Source organism: Vipera ursinii, assembly GCF_947247035.1.
Source record: "Vipera ursinii genome assembly, chromosome: 1".
NCBI classification, from domain to species: domain Eukaryota; kingdom Metazoa; phylum Chordata; class Lepidosauria; order Squamata; family Viperidae; genus Vipera; species Vipera ursinii.
In genome coordinates this window covers 50962080-50985039 of record NC_139512.1, presented here as the reverse complement: position 1 = coordinate 50985039, position 22960 = coordinate 50962080, and the positions used below count along the sequence as shown (strand labels likewise).

General features: G+C 41.2%; 1 protein-coding gene across 5 annotated transcripts in view; it reads left to right on the top strand.

Moving 5' to 3' along the window:
- Positions 1-2531: 2531 nt before the first annotated feature.
- The window catches only part of GPATCH2L (G-patch domain containing 2 like), a 47085-nt gene continuing 26656 nt past the window's right edge, over positions 2532-22960 (top strand). For 4 of the 5 annotated variants that reach the window (XR_014490778.1, XM_083349094.1, XM_083349093.1 and 1 more), the window contains exons 1-5: positions 2532-2626; positions 3953-4617; positions 13084-13148; positions 16183-16359; positions 16849-16928. Coding sequence is in view for 4 of the 5 variants with exons in the window: in XM_083349094.1 (XP_083205220.1) it covers positions 2555-2626; positions 3953-4617; positions 13084-13148; positions 16183-16359; positions 16849-16928 (1059 nt within the window). In the remaining variant the exon portion in view is untranslated. Of the gene's footprint in view, positions 2863-3952; positions 4618-13083; positions 13149-16182; positions 16360-16848; positions 16929-22960 lie in introns of all 5 variants that reach the window. The other variant, XM_083349092.1, reaches the window with a different exon arrangement.

Sequence of the window (22960 nt, the reverse complement as noted above, 5' to 3'; positions counted from 1 at the left end):
TCAATTTATCAAGAGAGTGGCAAAAAGACTGAGAACTAGTTTACAGTCACCCAGTGAATTTCATGAAGGGATTTGAATTGTCCCTAACCTAGTCATTTAATTACAGTATCACACCAGCTTCGTTTATGGTTTAAGGAGGCAGCAATCTATTTGAAAGGACCTTTTTTTCTCATTGGAGAAAAAGACACACAAATGAAATGTGTGCATAGTAAATGAAAATGTGAGTTACTTTAACCCCCCCTCCCCAGTATAGCTGTATACTGAAGTCCTACCTAAAAAAGAGCATCACGTATGAATATATTCCACTGGAGAATGATCCCTCTGTGATAAATAAAAACTAAAGACTTCAGAAATGATTGGATACCCGAAGGCTTCAAGGCCAGATGCTTTTTTTGTTTTTTTGGCGAGAGTCTTAGGTAAATGATTTACTATTGCCTACTCGTAAAGTGTAAAACAACTCGGGAGTAAATAGCCATCATCACTTAAAGGGCGGGAGGAGGGGGAGATACAACCCCTACTTAAGCCAAGTTGGGTCTGGTTATTTAGCGTCGAAACGCTCTGTTATCTAGAAAGGGGCTGGCATTGCGTCTGCTGCGGCAGAAACAAAACGAGAAGAGCCGGGGCTTTTGGTGCCTGCAACTCCCTTCAGGTTGAGACATGGCACGAATACACCTGACACTTCAATAACTGTGAAAGGGGCGCTCGTGTATTTTAACGCAACCGGACAGAAATGATTGTGGCGCCCGAGTTGTTTACACGGACGCCCTTCTTGGGAGATCACGAAGACGCCTTTCCGGACGAGACTGCCAGTCTCCCTCGGCTTTCACGTGGCGTGTCCCGAGTTTTGCTCTCTCTCTTGTTGAGAATCGCCCTTTCTCAAATGTAAAATCCCGCCGGATTCATATAGGCCAGGGGTAGGCAACCTCGGCTCTTTTATGACTCATGGACTTCAACTCCCAGAATTCCTGAGCCAGCTATGCAACATTTTGGGAGAGTTTTGCCATTGCCGGCAATGGGGTGGGTGCAGCTTCTGGATGATGCGTCCGGCCTGCGGGCCGGCACTTTGACACCCCTGTTCTAGATGGAGTTTAGCAACTTGTAATATTAAGTCAAGGTTCATGTAATTGTTGGCCTTTCTTCACTTGCAGGAAGATTGAGAGAAGAAATGGTACTGCATGCATTCCTTTAAACCAGGGGTAGGCAACCTCGGCTCTTTTATGACTCATGGACTTCAACTCCCAGAATTCCTGAGCCAGCTATGCAACATTTTGGGAGAGTTTTGCCATTGCCGGCAATGGGGTGGGTGCAGCTTCTGGATGACGCGTCCGGCCTGCGGGCCGGCACTTTGACACCCCTGTTCTAGATGGAGTTTAGCAACTTGTAATATTAAGTCAAGGTTCATGTAATTGTTGGCCTTTCTTCACTTGCAGGAAGATTGAGAGAAGAAATGGTACTGCATGCATTCCTTTAAACCAGGGGTAGGCAACCTCGGCTCTTTTATGACTCATGGACTTCAACTCCCAGAATTCCTGAGCCAGCTCTGCAACATTTTGGGAGAGTTTTGCCATTGCCGGCAATGGGGTGGGTGCAGCTTCTGGATGACGCGTCCGGCCTGCGGGCCGGCACTTTGACACCCCTGTTCTAGATGGAGTTTAGCAACTTGTAATATTAAGTCAAGGTTCATGTAATTGTTGGCCTTTCTTCACTTGCAGGAAGATTGAGAGAAGAAATGGTACTGCATGCATTCCTTTAAACCAGGGGTAGGCAACCTCGGCTCTTTTATGACTCGTGGACTTCAATTCCCAGAATTCCTGAGCCAGCTATGCAACATTTTGGGAGAGTTTTGCCATTGCCGGCAATGGGGTGGGTGCAGCTTCTGGATGACGCGTCCGGCCTGCGGGCCGGCACTTTGACACCCCTGTTCTAGATGGAGTTTAGCAACTTGTAATATTAAGTCAAGGTTCATGTAATTGTTGGCCTTTCTTCACTTGCAGGAAGATTGAGAGAAGAAATGGTACTGCATGCATTCCTTTAAACCAGGGGTAGGCAACCTCGGCTCTTTTATGACTCATGGACTTCAACTCCCAGAATTCCTGAGCCAGCTATGCTGGCTCAGGAATTCTGGGAGTTGAAGTCCATGAGTCATAAAAGAGCCGAGGTTGCCTACCCCTGATATAGGCGTTTCTTCGACAAAAGCAGGCACGAGTTCCCCGCGGTGAGTCTCAACCGGAGACCGAGCGAACAAGCGAACAGCCCTCGGCCAACGGGGGGCGGGAAAAGTCGCCGAAGGGCGGCAGAGCAACGGGGGGGGCTCCCTCGCCAAGCCTCGCCCCGTCCCGAGCGCCCCGCCCGGTCGCTGGCCCCGAGGCGAGGGCTGACGTCAAGGTTTCCGGAAGAGGAGGAAATGCCTCCCCTCCCCCTCCTCCGAGGACCGGAAGCGTGTTTTTTGTTTTTTTTTGGAGCCGACTCTGTGCCGAGCCGGGAAGGCCTAGAGCGGTGGTTGTGGGTGAAGGAGTTGGGGAGGTTGGTGGCGGGAGCCGAGTTGAGTTAGCCGATGCGCGAAGGGGAGCGTCCGACGCCGAGCGCCGCTGGCCCAGCCGCGGAGACGAAAGGGGGAACTGCCGGGGTGGGTCAAGGAGGCCTGACGAGCTCCAGGGGAGCGGGAGAGGGGGTGCAACCCGCGTTTTGGGACGGTCGGCAGCCCGGGGAAAACAGCGGGGGCGCGGGGAGGGGAGGGAAGGTTTGGGCGAGAGAGCCGGGGGCGGAATAGAGCAAGCGCCCCCGCTGGATCGGACGAAAGATCCTTGTCGTCCGGTGGCAGAAGACAGCTCGATGCTTTCGGCTATTGCTCTCCAGCAGCAGGTGATGCACCCAGCCTCTCCCCCTCCCCCGGTCTGTTTGGAGGGGAGATGGTGGGCGGGTCATCGTTTCTTTACCCTCTCGGGGCTGTCTGCCACTCTCCCCATTCTATTGACCGGACCACCAGAGACCGTTGGAAAACAAGCAACCTTGCCCGACACGTGTCGGGCAAAGTTGCTTGTTTTTCCAACGGTCTCTGGTGGTCCGGTCAATAGAATGGGGAGAGTCGCTCTTATCGCAGCGACGATCTTTTTTATAAGCTGTTGTTGTTAGTTGCGAAGTCGTGTCCGACCCATCGCGACCCTATGGACAATGTTCCTCCAGGCCTTCCTGTCCTCTACCATTTTATAAGCTAGTTATCAGTAATTCGGACACCAGTTTGGTAATAGTTTGATTAGAGAAAGGAAAGAAAAGTGCCACTTCCTTGTCACCGTTCTCTCTCGATTTCTCAAGGCAATGCGTCTCCGAGAAAGTAGACGCTGTTGTATTCTTAAGCTGTTGCATTCTCCCCTTGTTATAATTTTGCTAACTCGTTTCCTTTGTCGACCTTGTCCCTTCTGTTATTGTTGTTTTCTTCCCGAGGTGACAGCGTGGATTTTAGACCGATTCATAGGGTCTCTCTCTTCTTTAATTCTAGAGAATAGTTTAGCCTGAGAGACGCTTATAAACAGATAGGTATTACTGTTGTATAATACATCTAAGTGACTTTCTGCAGAAATGGAATACACAGAGTTTGGGTTATTAGTCTGAAGTGGGTTTTAGAGCCATTCTCACAGTCCTCCATCATCTTCAAAAGACTAAGCAGAAGACCTTCTTAAGCGTTATCTTTAGGTTCAGCATTTGTTCTCTGTCAAAAGAAGGCATTGAAATATATGGTACAGAGGCCATGTTGACACCTGTATTAACTATTAAGATAGTCCTGGAAATAGTAACCCAATATAGATTAACTATATCTTCTTTTTATTCTTTCCTTCTTTAAAAAGTAAAGCTAACCCAAAGTAATTTTTTGAAAATATGTCACTTGGAAATAAATTCTATCATTGTGATGACATGCAACATGACTGATTTAATTGTGTACTTTTTATTTTGATAGACATTGCTGATGGATGAGCTAGTACATGATTTGGCCTCAGCTCTTGAGCAAACCTCAGAACAGAACAAGCTGGATGAATTATGGGAAGAAATGACTCTGAGCCCAAGGCAGCAGCGTCGGCAGCTTCGTAAGAGACGGGGACGCAAGCGGCGTTCAGACCTTACACACCAAGTGGAACATCCTTGCTGCTATAGTGGGGCCTCAGAATCCAGCCTAGAAGAGGTTGTGGAAGACTGCCGGGAAGTGCTAACTGCTTACTTTAGTGACTCTGATGACATGGCAGTAGCCAAACATCCAACTCTCAGCACAGCTCTCAAGAATAAGCAACACTCATGGCACGAATCAGACTCTTTCACTGAGAATGCGCCTTGTCGACCCTTGAGGCGCCGTCGAAAAGTTAAGCGTGTGACATCAGAAGTGGCAGCTAGCCTTCAGCAGAAACTCCGAGTATCGGAATGGACTTATGAGAAGGGTTGCAGATTCAAATCGGCTAAAAAGCAGCGCCTTTCCCGTTGGAAGGAGAATGCTCCCTGGACATCAACTGGCCGGGGACTTTGTGAGTCAGCAGAGACAAGGGCCTTCCTCAGCAAAGGGGGAAGGAATGAAAGGATGGAGTGTGAAGCAGATGAACAGAAACAGGGTTCTGATGAAAACATGTCAGAATGGTGAGATGTCTAGGCCTTTCTTCCCTTACCTGAGGCGCTAATATTTTACTTTGTTTCTTTGCAATTAGTGGTTCTTTCCTTTAGGTAGTTCCCCATTTCATTAGACTACCTTAACCCAGTCTTCTCACATAATTTATGGAAAGCTGTTTTGCAGGGCATACTTGTGTAGACCAGTATTTTGTGTGAGGCTAATATCCATCATTTGTTAAGAAGAAAATAAAGTGTGTTTAGTCTTTAGTCAGCATTATTTTAAGCATTATTTTCTAAAAAGTGATTTGTTGATGTTGAAATGGAGATGTTCCAAGAGGAATGCTGCTATTTTGATTTGTGTGAAACAAGTATCAGTTGTAATTAAGCATCACAGTCTAATTAAAGGATGTTGAATGAGAATATACAATGCTCTCTATTGCTCTAGGCCAGGGGTAGGCAACCTTGGCTCTTTTATGTCTCATGTACTTCAACTCCCAGAATTCCTGAGCCAGCCATGCTGAGGGGAAGGGAGAGGTTTCCAAGCTAAGCCATGCTGGCTCAGGAATTTTGGGAGTTGAAGTCCACGAGTCATAAAAGAGCCAAGGTTGCTTACCCCTGCTCTAGGCATATAACTTGCATCTTCTTTTAAGATGAATTGCTTTTGGTTCTAAATAATAGGTTCTAGATCAGACATGTCAAACTCGTGATGTCATGTGACGTCGTGCAACGTTTTGGGAGAGTTTTGCCATTGCCAGCAATGGGGTGGGCGCAGCTTCTGGATGACGCGTCCGGCCTGCGGGCCGGCACTTTGACACCCCTGTTCTAGATGGAGTTTAGCAACTTGTAATATTAAGTCAAGGTTCATGTAATTGTTGGCCTTTCTTCACTTGCAGGAAGATTGAGAGAAGAAATGGTACTGCATGCATTCCTTTAAACCAGGGGTAGGCAACCTCGGCTCTTTTATGACTCGTGGACTTCAACTCCCAGAATTCCTGAGCCAGCAGGGTTTAGCTTGGAAACCTCTCCCTTCCCCTCAGCATGGCTGACTCAGGAATTTTGGGAGTTGAAGTCTATGAGTCATAAAAGAGCCAAGGTTGCCTACCCCTGCCTTAAACCATTCATCTCCAACAACGTGCTGTTTTTAATTGAGCAGTTTCTTGTCATCAGTTATAAAAGATGTGAGCAATTGATTGAGGCTTAGAAGTTGTTTAGAAGAAGAGGCCCTATTGGTTCTTCCATTATGTCCTAAGCTTCTAAGGCCTTGGAAGATTTTGTAGTTTCTGGAATAACTTTGATAGTATTATCTGAGTGTATTTATTTGGGTACACTTTTATTTGGACTTCATTGAATGCTAACGTATCTCAAAACTATTTTACTACATTTGGATTGAATATGTGAATGGTATGATGTAGACAGATATGATGAGTAAAATCTTTCTTAATAATCTATACATTTGGAGCATTCAGAGCTTATGGAATAATGGAAGAATTTTTGATAGAACTAAAAAGAGGGCATCATTAGGATACTGATGAAGTAGAAGCGTTTTCCATGGCTTGTAAAGTGAATTTTGAATTATTTGATAGAATTCCACAAAAAGATTGTCACCTGGGTTGTGTCTCTTTGAACTGATTTTAATGATTGATTTTCAATATGTATTAGAAATAGTAGTTCAGGATACACATACTAGTACCATATTTAACCACCATTTATCCATCTTCTCCCTTCTTATGTGCTTTTCATTTTTTTTTTGGTCCTATATGGATTACAGTATATTGTTTTTCTTTCCCGTTCAGGGAACTGTTAGGAAAGCAGAGGCTTTCAGGTCTTCTTTTGACAGCAAGAGGTCAAATAAGGTGGATAGCACCGAGTGGGCAGTATATTTAGTGATTCAGTCCTGAATAACATGTCGTTTTTTTCGATATTCAGAAGAATGCTAGATTTAGTAATCCATAATCATCCAGGAAGAGATTAGTTGAGGTATGACTTTTTCTGAATTCTCTTAGATGAGCAAAGATACCCATCTTAATTCCTCTGCACCCTTAATCAAAATCAGTAAGTTCACAGCATTCAGTAGGGGTCATTCTACATACTACATTGGGCACAATCATTTAACTTTAAATCTTGTATCCTGTATTCTTATTTTTATTGCCCTGTACATCGCCCTGAGTCCTTCGGGAGAAGGGCGGTATATAAATCAAATAAATAAATAAATAAATAAATAAATAAATAAATAAATAAATTCTATAGTCTTTTAGCAAAGCATGCATGGAGTCTAAAACAAGTCTACTTATTAAGTCTGTAAAGTTGTCAGTTACATTTGGGAGGGACCAGTAGGAAAAATATATCCAAGATTAGTTCACATTAATAGTATTTTGTTACCTATTAATTTTATTCCTATGGGCCAAACGAACTGTTTATATGTGTTTCATAGTGTGTCAAATCTGAGACTTAAACCATTAACTTGTTTCTTGGGTTTTTTTTAGCTTATTTTCTTTTCCCTCTGATGTGAAGAATATAAGCTGCAGCCTGAAGTGGCTACTTGAGAACTTGGATAAAGAGGTTTGAGTGTTTGCCTGTTTGGTGACAGAGCAAGTGACAGAGATGGAGTGTTTAGCCTCCCCCTCCTCCTTCAGCCCAGCCTGACCTTCTGCACCCCCTCTGTGCCTCTTGTTTTCTTATTTTTATAGAAAATCAATACTATTCTTGACACAAACAATAGCTCAGAACCATAACTGAATGGGGGAGAGCTGAGATCTGTCCATCACCTCTCACTTTAACTCTTCTGCACTATTTAATTACAGGCATGCTTTGGTCCAGGTGTTGGCAACAGTGCAATTGCTAAATGAAGACCGTTTTAACCAAAGATTGGGTGATCAATAACTCTATAGCAGTAGCTTGTTGGATCAATAGCATTCATTATTTTCTGGTTAAGGCAAGTGGCCTTCTTTGTAACTGGAGGTCATTAATCAGTGCTTACTGGACTGTATGGCTTGTACTAAGGAACTGTGAACTTTCCAGTAAGAATTTAATGTGAAAACAACACAGCTTATTTTATATGATCTTTGGGTGAGTAAAGTGAGAAATGAGGCTTAGTCACTTTGTTATTTTTGTTTCATCCTATCTGAGGATTTAGTAGTATCATACTTCCAAAACAAACCTGTATAAACCATACATGTCAAAACCGCAGACCCTTATGCACTACGATTTGGTTGCTAATTACTTAATACTGTCTTGTCCTGCTACCTCCTATCTACTTAAGACTTGTAAGTAGATGTATGGTAGAATTTATAAAAGGACAAGTTGTCATTTTGTTTTGCTCACATCTTTTATTGAGAAATGAGAACAAAAATCACTGTGAGTTTACATTTAACAAATAATTGCACAAATTATATGATATAATATTACTGTTTTATTGTTGTCCCTCAATCATTTTACAGACATTTTTATATAACTTTATTCCTCTTTATAGTGCTGTGCCTGACATGCAATTTAGAGGTGATCCTCCTAACTCCAACTCTATTACCAAATTGTGCAACCCTGATGTTAACAAAAGAGAAATGTATGATTATTGTTTGAAGCAAGTTGATCTTGGGCAATCTTAGAGTAGAGGTCCCCAACCTACAGTCCACGGCCCGGGAACGGGTTGTGGGCTCTTGGCCAGTGGGCCACGGAAAAGGCTGGCTGGTGTGTGCACGCGTGGGCTCACATTCCTCCCCACTCGTGCTACCGCCCGCAGCCCTGTTTGTGCACGTGCACAGGTGCGAACGGGAATGCTAGCGCAGAGTGGGTGTCTGCAGCCCATTTATGCATGCACTGCTAGCCCGGGTGGTTTGCGTGGCTGTTTGGGCATGCGCACGGTGCCACTAGTGCTGCATCAGTGTGTGTGGCTCCTTGTGTGCGCATGCACACAGCAATTTTGAAGCTGTTCTCCTTCCCTCCGTTCCCCGAGCCTGGAAAGGTTGGAGAACTCTGTTTTAGAGGACCTACTGGTGTTTGCTGCCATATAGTTAGTCCTTGACTTAGAATCACAATGGAGCCCAAAATGTTTGTTGTTAAGTGATTGTTAAGTGAGTTTTGCCCCGTTTTACGATATTTCTGGCCACAGCTGTTAAGTGAATCACTGCAGTTGATAAGTTAGTAATCCAGTTGTTAAGTGAATCTGGTTTCCCCATTGACTTAGCTTGTCAGAAGGTCATAAAAGGTGATTACTGAACCTTGGGTCACAGCAAAGGTCATAAATATTGCCAAGCATCTGAATTTTGATCATATGATTACTGGGATGTTGCAATGTTTGTAACTGTGAAAAATGGTCGTAAGTCACTTTTTCCAGTGGTGGTGTAACTTTGAACAGTCACTAAATGAACTGTTGTAAGTCGAGAACTATCTGTAATGCATTCTATGGCTTTGCTCTCAAGAAAATAATACTGAGCAAATGATGCGTTAAGTCTCCCATCCTTATTAAATATTTGTATTTTTCAGTAATTATGAAAGGGAGATCCTCTGTTTTTATTTTTGAACATAACCATTTAATTCTGAAATACAGATGGTTTTAGGAGCTGATTATTGTGGGACCTTTTAGTGTCTTTTTAATGACACTGACAAAGATACCCAACATAAGGAAATATAAATCAGATGCTGTCATACATATCTGATCTTCAAGGAATTGTCAGATACACTTGGCATTTGTAACTACAGTACATAAACAGAAAGAATGCTGGAGTGTATTCTTTTGTTCAAAGAAATTCAAGGGCACCTAATTTTCTTGCTTAGTTTTTATTTACAAAATATGAAGCTGACCACAAAGCATAATAATTATTAGAGAAATAATTATCTAAGTATTTGGAATGCTGGCTATTGATTTAAGATACATGTGTTATCCAGGGAGATCTATCATTTTTGCAGAAACAAAATTTAGCTTCCTTTCCAGTGAAATAAATGGAAAAGACATTCACATGTAATATAAATACAATGTTATCCTGCAAATTGTTTTGTTATCTACCCCTCCTCCAAAATAAATGATCATTTTTAAAAATGCCTATTTATTACTGTATAATATTCGTGTCCCTTTATTCTATCTAGTCAATAATCTGATGTCTGGTGGTTAAAACAATTTCTCAACCTTGATAGCTTTAAGATGTGTGGGCTTCAATTGACTGGAGAATTATGGGAGTCCACACATCTTTTTTTTTATTGAAAAGTTTTAAAATACAGTTTTCCTTTAAAAAGCCCCCCTTCCCCCTCCCCCCTACCTCTCCCCCTCCCCCCCTCCCTCCTCCCCCCCCTACCTCCCCCCCTCCCCCCCTCCCTCCCCCCCTCCCCCCCTCCCCCCCCCGACTTCCCAGAGCTAAATACAAGGTATATATATATAAAAAAAGCAATCATAAACAACCATATACTAACAACTATAAATTCTAAAATCCATCACTCTCTAACTTATATAGGATAAAACAAACCTTAGCAATATTAAATATATATAAAAAAAACTAAAATAGAAAAAGAAAAAAGAAAACGAAAGAAGACTTATTCGAATGCTACATAAAACTTCTTAACCCTATACTTGTTCTGGATAAACTCAATCCATTTTCTCCATTCCATAATATAACGTTCTTGCGAATGATCTTTCAAATAGGCCGAAATCTTCGCCATCTCTGCCAGGTCGGAAACCTTTAAAGTCCACTCTTCTATGGTCGGCAGTTCCTCTTTCTTCCAATATTGGCCTATCAAAAGTCTTGCTGCCGTAATTAAGTTCAACATCAACTTGGTGTCCACAACTGTAGCGTCAGCAATTATTCCCAACAAAAAAAGTTGCGGACAAAACTTTATCCTCTGTTTAAAAATCTTCTGCATATTCCACCAGACTTTTATCCAAAAAGCCTTAACCTTCTTACATGTCCACCATATGTGAAAATATGTTGCATCTTCATCACCGTACCTCCAACACTTAGGCTGATAATTCGGATACATACTTGCAAGTTTTTTAGGATCTAAATGCCATCTATAAAACATTTTGTAAAAGTTCTCTCTTAGATTTTGAGCTTGAGTAAATTTTACGTTCCTCACCCAAATCTTTTCCCACGTGTCCATTGTGATAACTTCCTGGATGTTTTGGGCCCATTTTATCATACAATCCTTAACAAGCTCTGGGGAGTCCACACATCTTAAACATTGCCAAGGTTAAGAAACACTAAGCTGAAGCAGTTTAATTAGTAAAAGTAACAAAATAATTGTGAGGTTGAGAAAATCTGTAATGTTGCCTTTGCTTGTACAACGTGCCTCATATCATTCATTCTTCCGCGTAGATGCCCAATCAGTTGTGCTCATTTTCTGTTATTATCCATTAATAGATGTCTGTTATTTTCTACTAAGAATATATTATTCCTTACAATTATTTTTTAGACATGTTCTCTATATGTTCGTTGTACAATGCTGAATAACTTAAAGAATCATTGCTTACTCTTTGTTGTAACTTACTGTAACTGTCTTGGAGGGTTCATGGAAACTATTGTTATTAACTGGATGTAATTTACTAAAGAGAGATACCGGTAGTTTGGTATGGTGGTTAAGGTACCAGGCTAGAAATTATGAGGCTATGGTTCTAGTCCTCTGTTAGGCACAAAGTCAACTGGATGGCTAGGCTGGTCCCTTTCTTTCTGCCCTAAGGAAGAAAACAACTGGCAAATTGCTTCAAAAATCTTGCCAAGAAAACCATGGAGATTTGTCCAAACAGTGGTCAGGAGTCAATATGATTCAAAAGGGGTATGCACACACCCTAAAATCACTAAGGGCTTCACATGTTTCACATGTTCTGAAAGGCAGCACCAAAATTTTAGTGTATTTAAATAGCTTAGATTGCTCTGTTTCTATATCCACCCATATGATTGGCTAAACCTTATATTCTCCATCACGTCCCTGTGTCTTCTCATAAAAATTTTAATTAGGTGAGCTGCAGTCAGTGAGAAGATGTTCAGCAGCTTTGCTGTCTCTAGATTGCTCACTTGAAGGCTATTTTGGCACCAGCTTTGTTCTGTTATGAGGCAATCTTTTCTCACCCAGGCTTCCAGTCTGGCATCATTCTCTGTAATATTGATTCTCCTTTTAATATGCTGTTCCTTATATTTTTAATGAAGGCAGTCTCTGGGTTAAGAATGTCTGACTTAAGAACAACCCTTAGATAAGAACGTGCTGCCGATTACTCAAAATGGCATACCTTGTTCTTGCTTGAGCCGACACACTGTTGAAGTTGCGGCATTTCTTTAATGTGCAGTCTGTTTTCAGCAGTCCCTGAAAGCATTTGAATTCTGACTTACATACAAATTTGACTTAAACAAAGAGTTAATTAGGAATGGAACTTGTCCTTAACCTGGGGATTATCCATGGTGATCTAAAATTTCATTTTGTGCGAACTTGCCTTTGAGACTTCTGCCCACCTACTAGTTCGAAAGCATGTGAATGTGAATAGATAAATAGGTACCACTTTGGTGGGAAGGTAACAGCATTCCATGCTGGCCACACGACCATGGAAAATGTCTTTGGGCAACGCTGGCTCCCTCAGCCAAGAAAGAGAGATGAGCACTGCGCCTTAGAGCCGGACACAACTGGACAGGGAAACCTTTACCTGTATACAAACATTACACATTACACCAAATGTCTCCTGTCCCTTCTCTACTGCCTGCTGTGTTTTTCTCTGCTAATATGTCTGTAGGATGCCCCTTTTTTCTGCAAAATTACTTTAACAGCAACAACATATTTTGGAAATTTCTTTTTCTTTGAGAGAAAGAGAGATAGCAGACTAGGTTGACAGATTGCAAAGCTTCTAACATTTTATTTTCCAGAAGATTGTACTGCTATGCTGGGAGAGGGAAAAAGTCTGGAAACCAGTATATTTCTGCTTTCCAACCATGTACAATGTATACAGGTAGTCCTCAACTTATGACTATCCATTCAGTGACTGTTCAAAGCTATGCTGATGCTGAACAAAAAGACTTACGAAGTTATGGCCATTGCAGTGCCCATGTGGTCTGCATTGCAACTGGGACTCCCACCCTTTCCTGCTTACCAGTCTGTCCTGAGTTATGACAGCAACTGGGACTGCTGGGATTGCAGTTGCTAAGCAACACAGTCACATGATATTGGACTTTACAGCTGTATTCCTTAGTGATAGAAATTCAATTTCCAATTCTGGTCGTAAGTCAAAGACTGTGTGTAAAAACCAATGATATTAACTCATAATAACTTTTTAGATTATTGCATATTTTCCCAAGTTATTTTTCATTCCATATATTTTATATTCACCCACCCAATTTTGGGGGGGGGTATTTTAGTGTTGCTCATTGATTAATCCCATGTCAGGATTAATCAAACTGTAGAAATGAATAAAGCAATACCAGTATTCTTCGTTGTGCTGAAAGTTTGTGTGAATTTTCGTACATAATTTATTCTTAGAAAAAAGTAAATATGAAATGCATATATACTTAATTTTTTGTGTTCCCTTTCCAGTGAAACCAGCAGTGTTTGCAGTAGCAGCGACACTGGCCTTTTCACCAATGATGAAGGTCGCCAAGGTAAGAATAGGTCATGTCCCTATTTCTTCTGTATTTTAGTGCTTTGAATTATAAGTCAGGCACAGGAAATTGTGATCAATCTGTATAGGAGAAGAAAAGAAAGAAAATGTAAAGTATTTGAAGGCTGGATTCTGATTCTTCCTTGAGCTCTAACAAGTCATTCATTCCTGATTGCTCTGGGGAGTTTGGTTTTTTGTTTGGGTTTTTTTTTTGCTTGTTGTAATTCTTTTGCAGCTCCAGCAGTTGCATACCTGCCAGATGGTATAAAACTGTGCTTTTTGGGCTGTGTTGTGGGTCTATAGCATTATGCCTTTAAAAATAATGCGGATTTCAGTGATCACTTCTAGCAAGGCTGTCTCCGTTTTGCCTCCCCTGCCATTTATTAAAGAAAGATGAACCTGTGGTGGCCTTTGGTATTTTGCTGAGCTGTAAGTCTCAACACACTCAACTAAAATGGCCAGTGATGAGGGTTGCTGTGAGTTGCAGTTCAGTAATACCTGGGGTGGGTGGGGGTGGGTGGGTTTGTAGCTTTATAATCCCTGTAATAATGTAAAAAGATTTAAAATGGCCTAAAAAGGCACTGACATATGTCAAGGAGTTATGTAAGGATACTTACAGGTTCATTTGAGTGGGAGATGGAGATGTCTACAGATTATAGAGAGATTAAGATGCAGTACCTATTATTGAATGCAGAATTCCAGAGAATAGCTAGAAGAGATAAGAATGCCTTCTTAAATGAACAGTGCAAAGAAATAGAAGAAAACAATAGAATAGGGAGGACCAGAGATCTTTTCAAGAAAATTGGAGAAATGAAGGGAACGTTTAATGCAAATATGGGCATGATAAAGGACCAAAATGGCAGGGACCCAACAGAGGCAGAAGAGATTAAGAAGAGGTGGCAAAATTACACAGAAGAACTATACAAGAATGAGCTTAACGTCCCTGATAATCACAATGAGGTGGTCACTGACCTCGAGCCAGACATCCTAGAATGTGAAGTGAAGTGGGCCTTAGAAAAGCTGAGCAACAACAAAGCTAGTGGAGGTGACAGTATTCCAGCTGAGCTATTCAAAATCTTAAAAGACAATGCAGTAAAAGTGCTACACTCAATTTGCCAGCAAATTTGGAAAACTCAACAGTGGCCACAGGATTGGAAAAGATCAGTTTACATTCCAATTCCTAAGAAAGGCAGTGCCAAAGAATGTTCAAACTATCGCACCATTGCACTCATTTCTCATGCTAGTAAAGTCATGCTTAAAATCCTACAAGCTAGACTTCAGCAGTATGTGGATCGAGAACTACCAGAAGTGCAGGCAGGATTTCGTAGAGGCAGAGGAACTTGAGATCAAATTGCCAACATACGCTGGATCATGGAGAAAGCTAGGGAGTTCCAGAAAAACATCTACTTCTGCTTCATTGACTATGCTAAAGCCTTTGATTGTGTGGATCATAACAAACTGTGGCAAGTTCTTAAAGAGATGGGAGTACCAGACCATCTTATTGGTCTCTTGAGAAACCTATATGCGGGTCAAGAAGCAACAGTGAGAACTGGACACGGAACCACTGATTGGTTCAAAATTGGGAAAGGAGTCCGGCAAGGCTGTATACTGTCGCCCTGCCTATTTAACTTATATGCAGAGCACATCATGAGAAAGGCAGGGCTAGATGAATCAAAAGTTGGAATTAAGATTGCCGGAAGAAATATCAACAATCTAAGATACGCAGATGATACCACTCTAATGGCAGAAAGTGAAGAAGAACTAAAGAGCCTCTTGTTGCAGGTGAAGAAGGAGAGTGCAAAACTTGGGTTGAAACTTAACATTAAGAAAACCAAGATCATGGCATCTGGCCCTCTCAATTCCTGGCAAATAGATGGGGAAGAAATGGAGGTAGTGACAGATTTTATTTTCCTGGGCTCCAAGATCACTGCAGATGGGGACTGTAGCCAAGAAATTAAAAGACGCTTGCTCCTGGGGAGGAAAGCCATGGCAAATCTAGACAGCACACTAAAAAGCAGAGACATCACCCTGTCAACAAAAGTGCGTATAGTCAAGGCTATGGTCTTTCCAGTTGCAATGTATGGTAGTGAAAGTTGGACCATAAGAAAGGCTGAGCGCCAAAGAATTGAGGCCTTTGAACTGTGGTTCTGGAGAAGACTCCTGCGAGTCCCTTGGACTGCAAGGCGATCAAACCGGTCAGTCCTAGAGGAGATCAATCCTGACTGCTCTTTAGAAGGCCAGATCCTGAAGCTAAAACTCAAGTACTTTGGCCACCTAATGAGAAGGAAGGACTCCCTGGAGAAGAGCCTAATGCTGGGGAAGATCGAGGGCAATAGAAGAAGGGGACGACAGAGAATGAGGTGGCTGGATGGAGTCACTGAAGCAGTAGGCGTGAGCTTAAATGGACTCCAGAAGATGGTAGAGGACAGGAAGGCCTGGAGGAATGTTGTCCATAGGGTCGCGATGGGTCGGACACGACTTCGCAGCTAACAACAACAACAACAACCTATTATTATAATTTAAGACTTAGTTGTCATATGTGGATTTAGGGATAAATTTATCTTAAACCAGCCCCCTAAAATCATTAATGAATTTGTGTGAATCTTCTAAGAATAAATCTAATGATTTCATTGGTGTCAAGTCTGGGTAAGAAATAAATTTACTGTTTTTATCCAAAAAGATGTCAAAATCTTTTGGAATGCAACTATAGGCAAAATAGCAAAGGCCAGGATACGTTTTGACAGCACTCCAATTTTGCCTTTTTACATTAAAAGAAGCACAGTTAAACCTACCTCCAGGTTATCTGGGCATATTGCAGCTGGCAGACCCCTGAGTTAGTTTTGACAGTGTTCCTACTTTGCCTGTAAGTTTTTTTTGTTTTTTTTTAAATTGTGACCACCCTTAAATTGTCCCTTACTCACAGTTTCATAACTTTTGCCTGCTCAATGGTTCTGATTTTTTTTTTGTGTGTGTATAAGGGGATTCGCAGTAAGACTATATTGAGATACTTGAATAGCTTTTTATTTCCTTCCTAGGTGACGATGAACAGAGTGATTGGTTCTATGAGGGCGAATGTGTCTCAGGATTCACAGTCCCCAATTTTTTGCCCAAGTGGGGACCTGACCGCCAGTCTGATATGGATCGAATGGAATCGGGCCTTGAAAAAATCTCAGAGCCAACATTCCTTCTGCCCTCTCGGCCTGTTACAAGAGGTGAGATTCTTATGTGAATTCTTGTGTATTGTGGATACACTGTAGCTCAAATCAAGTATGTAATAGGCATGTGCAACTTTCAGAGTACATATTGGTGAGAATAAAATAGTCTCTTGGATTATAGTGTAATGTAGAAACTAGGGATCATAGTACATACCTCAGACCAATATGAGTTTGCATACAAATGAATTGATATAATAGCGATATGTTCTAGCATACTAATTCTGAATTAATTTCAGTTCTTTGACCATAAGGAATTGTCTTGGGTTAACAATGAAATAGACCCTATACTCTATAACACACCTTGGTGAAAAGAAGATGCTGCGATATACAGTGCATTCATGTCTTGTGGTTACCCTAGTTTGTAATATGCATAAGCTCCATAGAACAGACCTGGAAATCAGAAGCTGATCTAAACTCTTGTTCTTTATTCCAGCTGATTCTGTTGGTGTTTTTTTCATGTTTCTTCATTGTACTCTTTCTTTTCAGGATTTCACCCACGTTTGAACCGTCTTCCCAGTGTTGCTACACGCTGTCTTAGGAAGGGCCGTAGAAGGCTGGTTAGCAAGGTATTGCTTTACAGGGGATGTTAATTTCTTTAGCACATATTGTCAAGAAATATACCTATTGGTGAAATGTGCCATGAGGTTCATTCTAACAGTTTCAAATGTGTATTCATATACAAAGTCTAGTTATGTGTAAGTGTCTTGATAAAATTGTTTTTAATGGCAATAAGATTCTGTCGGAAACTAATAAGTTGTTATGGAACGGAGGTTGACTAAATATCAATGTGTGCAGTATAGAAAAATCTGCAAATATAAGCAAGAATGTTGGTACCAAGCAGAAAGGAATGGCCTCCTGGAATGAGGAAAGCTGTTTTGACAGCTGGGATGGAGGAAATAAATATTGATTGACATATTAGTGTGGTTCTTGTATTACAGTAGATTTAAACGCTGAGAGTTGTGCCTGTCATTTGCAAGGCATTTCATTCTTTATGAAATATGTATATCCAAGCATTTCTTACCATCCTTGGAATCCTTTTGTGTATGAAGCTGGAATTCTGCAATCTCAATTTCCCACATATAAAGCAGAAAGGTTTTGGGGAAGCTTAATTTGCAATAATATGTAATGGTACTTAGACCCTGTGTGCAGTTTGTTTATTTAAGAGCCGTGGTGGTGCAGTGGTTAGGGTGCAGTATTGCAAGCTAATTAGGCTGACTCAGTTCAAGTCTCACTGGCTCAAGGTTGATTCAGCCTCCCATCCTTCCGATGTCGGTAAAAATGAGGAGCCAGATTGTTGAGAGGTAATATGCTGATTCTGTAAACCACTTAGAGCCTAAGTGCTATTGCTATTTTAGGAATTTCATTTGAGCATAGAAAGAAGAATCTTATGTGTTAAAAAGATTTGACTCATCAGTTAATTAGCTTAAAGTGTGAATGGCTACTTCTTTAATATGTCCTTTCCATTTTGAACAAATTTTTTCAAGCCCTTTCTCTTTACTTACCAAGTTACAGAGTCGAAATATGTTTTCAGTTATAGTGAATATTAGGTCTTAGGCAAGGACTATTAGGCCACTGGTAGAAGCCTAGGGTCATAGGCTTTTTAAAGGTTCCTCTAATGAGAAAAATAATATTTACTTGTTTAATTCATCTTAATCACCTTAAAGGGATCTATGTCATTTGCAGTGGAGGTCACTGCTTCCCCTCCTCTCTCCTCTTCTAAATTGTAATAATAAATAATGAGTTTCATTCAAAGCTCCCTGCCAGCAAGCTGCTAATTACCCAAAGTATCGCTTGTAATTTACACAGTAATAAACTGTAAATTTAAACATTACGGCAGTTTAGGTTAATAATTTCTCTACTGTAACCAATAGCTCATCTTTCATCCCTGCTGTTGCTTTCACACAAGCCTTGTATTTGATGGTGTTTTGTGTTTCTGCACACCAACTCACATTTCTATTGATAATGAAATCCTAGTTTTCAGGGAATTTCTTTATATAGAACCCTATGAATATATGCAACAATACATAAACGTATATTTCTGAATGTTACTTTTTTTCCTTGCACAATGATTCTGAAATGGTTTGACCCACTTGATCCTTTTCCTGGTCTTGAATAAGGTGATTGCCCCCAGAAAAATACAAACTCGGTTGTTTTACATAAGTGTCTTGGCAGTGGCAGTCCCAAAGTGGATCCTAGACTCAAAAAAAGCAATAAGAAATTGCTCCATTATTTCCAGGATATGCCCAAACTACCACTTTGGGAATAATTAACTCCAGTTTTAAGAACTATTGTTCTAAGTATTAAATAGCTTTGAGGCTGATTCAGTTGAAAGAATAACTTTTATGGAACTGTTGGTTGTAAGAAATTGCTGAAAGTAGAATAGCCTTGCAACAGAAATGGCTGATAATTGTCTGGGAATCGTGTTCCAGTTAAAGGAGGTATTTGTTGAAGTAATTTTGTTTCTTAGACTTGGACCTAGTCTTTGATACAGTACTGTACGTTATATAATATATACAGCTAAGAATAAAGAATAAGCTAACTAGCTTTCTTTCATATGAGAGTTCTGCAATTAACTCAAGGTACCTAATTGTGATTAACAAGGTTAGGATGTGAATAGCCATGTATGTGCATCCTCTTTAAAAAAAGCAAATGCAAACAGCTCTTCAACTTTCATTATTTCCTTGGGGGTATAGTATGATGCTAAATATGTCATTAGAATCTATATTAGTTCCTTATTTGATAACATGTTCTAATGGATGCTTTTTCTAAGGCTGATACATACAGAGGGGTGATTTTCATTGCAACATGACTAAAGAAGGAAGGGTTTAAGTTGTCCCTAACACGAGGTATAAAATTAGAAGGAAGATTATCAGGGATGGGATGAGGGTGTGAGCGAGAGTCATGGGTCAGGGAGGATGTCAGGGATTGCACAAGAGGTGCAGTGCAGAAAGAGAGTACGAGGGGGTATAGTGTGAGTTAGGGAGAGTGTGGAGGTGTGCACATTGAGAAGAGAGCGTGACGATATGCAATTGGCCAATGTCGACTGCAGAGGGGCTGGAGAAAGGTTCTTGAATGGCAGAGACTTATCCCAATGAACTTCCCTTGATTTTCTGAGGAAACGAGCAAGGAGAGCTACAAATGGCAATGACAGGGGTGTGGGACCACCAGCACTATGAGGGCTGGTTGCAGTCACCATTCATTCAGCACCATGGATGGACTAGAAGACCTTCAAGGCACCTTTCAGCTCTGGTGTTTTGTAATCATCATAAGTTGCTGAACAAATGGTCTAGCTCAGGGCTTTTCAACCTTTTCACCCATTGTACCACTTTTAGGATATGGCAACATCCACCAGTTGCCTAGCAAGGTGTCAACTTGATGACCAAAAAAAAGAAAAAGGAAAAAAAGTGATGAAGTACAGGTAGTCCTCGACAGTGACTGTTCAAAGTTACAAGAGCACTGAAAAAAGTGCCCCCCAAGCCACAGCCGAGGAAGACACCTGCCTGCCCGCCTGGCGGCGCTCTTCCTCCTGTCCGAGGTTTTCATTGTGAGCATTTCTGTTGAGGATTGACAGTGGGGGTGGGGTGTGAGGGGGTGTTTGGTTTTATTCCCCCCATCTGCGGGGTGGTTGCAGCAGGTTTTGGTCACTACACATGACCTTGGGACACTGTGACCATCATAAATATGAATCAGTTGCCAAGCATCTGAATGTAAATCACAAGACCCTGGAAATGCTGCAACATTCCACCTGATCAGAGCTTCTTCTGGGCTCAGCAGAAGCGCTGGAATCAGTGCCGAGCTCCAACTGGAGCCTGGTGCTGATCCTGGTGCTTCCACTGAGTCCTGACAGCCCTGAAGAAGCGCTGATTCTGGTGCTTCCGCTGAGCCCTGACAGTCCTGCAGCTCCAGCATCTCTCACTCAGGCTTATTTCTGTTTTCCTCTTAGGTTTTATAATTGCTTCTTTTTTAAAAAAAATGTTTTAACTGTTCTAACTTGTAAATATGAAGTGCTTTTAAGTCTGTGTGTGACCAGCCATACGCTAAATAAATAAATAAATAAATGAATGAATGAATGAATGAATGTTTAACAACAGAGGTAGAATATGAAAAAATGTATGATTTACAGTCTGTCAGAACATTTCAGCAATAGTTAAATATAACATATTTGAATTGTTACTGAGATTGAATTTTAGCTTGAAACACAGGATAAGGAGCCAGACAAACATGGCAGAATTTGGCTCATCTTATATGAAATACACAAGGGACGCGGTGGCTCAGTGGGTTAGGACGCTGAGCCTATCGATCAGAAGGTCGGCAGTTTGGCGGGTCGAATCCCGAGTGCCGCGTAGCAGAGTGAGCGCCTGTTACTTGTCCCAGCTTCTGCCAACCTAGCAGTTTGAAAGCACGTAAAAAATGCAAGTAGAAAAATAGGGACCACTCCGGTGGGAAGGTAACAGCGTTCCGTGCGCCTTTGGCGTCTAGTCATGCCGGCCACATGACTGTGGAGACGTCCTCGGACAAGCGCTGGCTCTTCGGCTATGAAACGGAGATGAGCACCAGCCCCTAGAGTTGGAAACGACTAGCACGCATGTGCGGTGGAACCTTTACCTTTATATGAAATACATGGAATAAGCATATTTTTATACCAAACTTAGTAGACGTAAATTACAATTCAGGCATTCTGTTTCATCTGTGTTTTTTTTTTTTTTTTTTAGCAAACTTGGAAACAAAGTCTTCATAGGGAATATTTTCCTTGAAGTCTAGTTAATTATACAGCATTGTAATACAATCTTACAAATAAGTTCCATTGAACTCAGCGGTACAAACTTCCAGGAGGAAGTTCCATAGACTGCATTTTTTTCAACCAAGATTACTGTTGAGCTTTAGTGTAGTCTTGAGACTACCTATTCTGAGAGTACTTAAAGTCAATCAGATTCAAGCTGAGGCATTATTATTATCTTGGGACTATTAGCTATAAGCAGAATAATAGCTAGGACACCATTGAGTTGAGCTGGAATCTTGATGGCTATATAGATATGTTTATGTAATTTTGTTGGCAGAAATATAGAAGTGATTTTCTCCTGCCTTCTGCTTTTTCCCATCTTCCTGGTTAACCTTCAGTCCTGGGATTTGCTGTGGTGTCCTGTCTAAATACTAACCACAATTCAATCTCCTTAATTTTTTGATATCACTAAGCTGTTGCTCCTTGTCCCAACTTAAACAAAGCAGTGATTGTGGGGTTGATGATTGTTGCTGTTGCTGCTGTTGCTGTAGTTTGTCTGCAATTTTCTTGGCAAAACTTTCTGAAGTAGTTTGCCATTGCCATCTTCTTCCTAAGACTGAGAGAGAGTGATTAGCCCAAAGTAACCTATTTGGCTTTGGCCTAAAGCAAGATAGAACTCATGTTCATCTAGTTTTTTGCCTAATACTGTACTTACTCCCTAGATCAAAGTGGTTCTCACTATACACTATAGGTAAAATGATTCAATTGAGCATGAAAGTTAACTTATAAGGTTGTTTCAGTATATTCTTTAATTTCTCAGTTGATTTCATGCCGTGTAAGCATGAACTTAGAACTGGTTTGTAAAGGAAGACTGTGATTTGGGGAGTAAGATTGTTCTAGGTTCAAACTATATCATGGAGTAAGAAGGGGCCATTTTGCCATCAAGTCTGATTCTGTTCTCAAAGCAGAATTCAAGTAAAAGCAACCCAGAGAGGATAAAATTGAGCCAAACACCATCATATTTAATGAAGGCCATGTCATGTGTAAAAGGACACATGCCGAATACTATTTTAAATTAGATTTTGCTTCCCTAATTTATCATACCTTGGCTTGTGAACTTCAAGGCAGTAGATGATTACTTCCTTTGGCTCAGGAAGTAAACAGTATCTTAAAGCTATGCATTATGACTTGAGCCTCAATTTGCTGGCCAACCTGGCACAGCTCTTTGGAGGAGAATGTGAGGGAATGTCCAACAGACCCTGGGGAAGTGAAGGAGGAGTTGCAAAAAGAGACACCTCAACTCAGGAAAGTGGGGAAACCTAAGAAAGAGACACAAAACAACTTTGCTTTACTTACGTTAGGTATAACTTGAGCAGGAGAATTTCTCTGGTAGGCTTTCATGCTTCTGTTATATTACTCTGCTAGCAACAGTGATCTTTCCAGAAACCAAGTGGTTCATGTTTCTTGAGTTTGCCAGTTTTGCAGGGCTTGACAGAGGAAGATACGACATTTGTAGCTCTTCTACTCTCCCACCTTCATTCTTGCTACTGCTGTTGCCTAGTTTTACTATGCGGCAGTTTTGCTATTCCTCCCTCCAGGTTGGGTGGTATTGAAGCATGCCTTTGTTTTCCTCCCAGAAAGGAATCATGGAACCTTAGTTTTCCTATGTATGTAGGGTTTCTTTTCGTATGTATATATGGGAATGAACTGGAGGAAAACAGTGATGTTATTGTGTTAATTTAATTCATTTTTAAAATGTCCACATATTTATGGCAACTGTTTTATATCATTAACCCCGTTTTGGTGGCAGTCATTTTGAAACTGTGCTCTGATTCCGCAAAAGCTGAAAATGGTTCCTTATCCCGCAAAAGACTATAC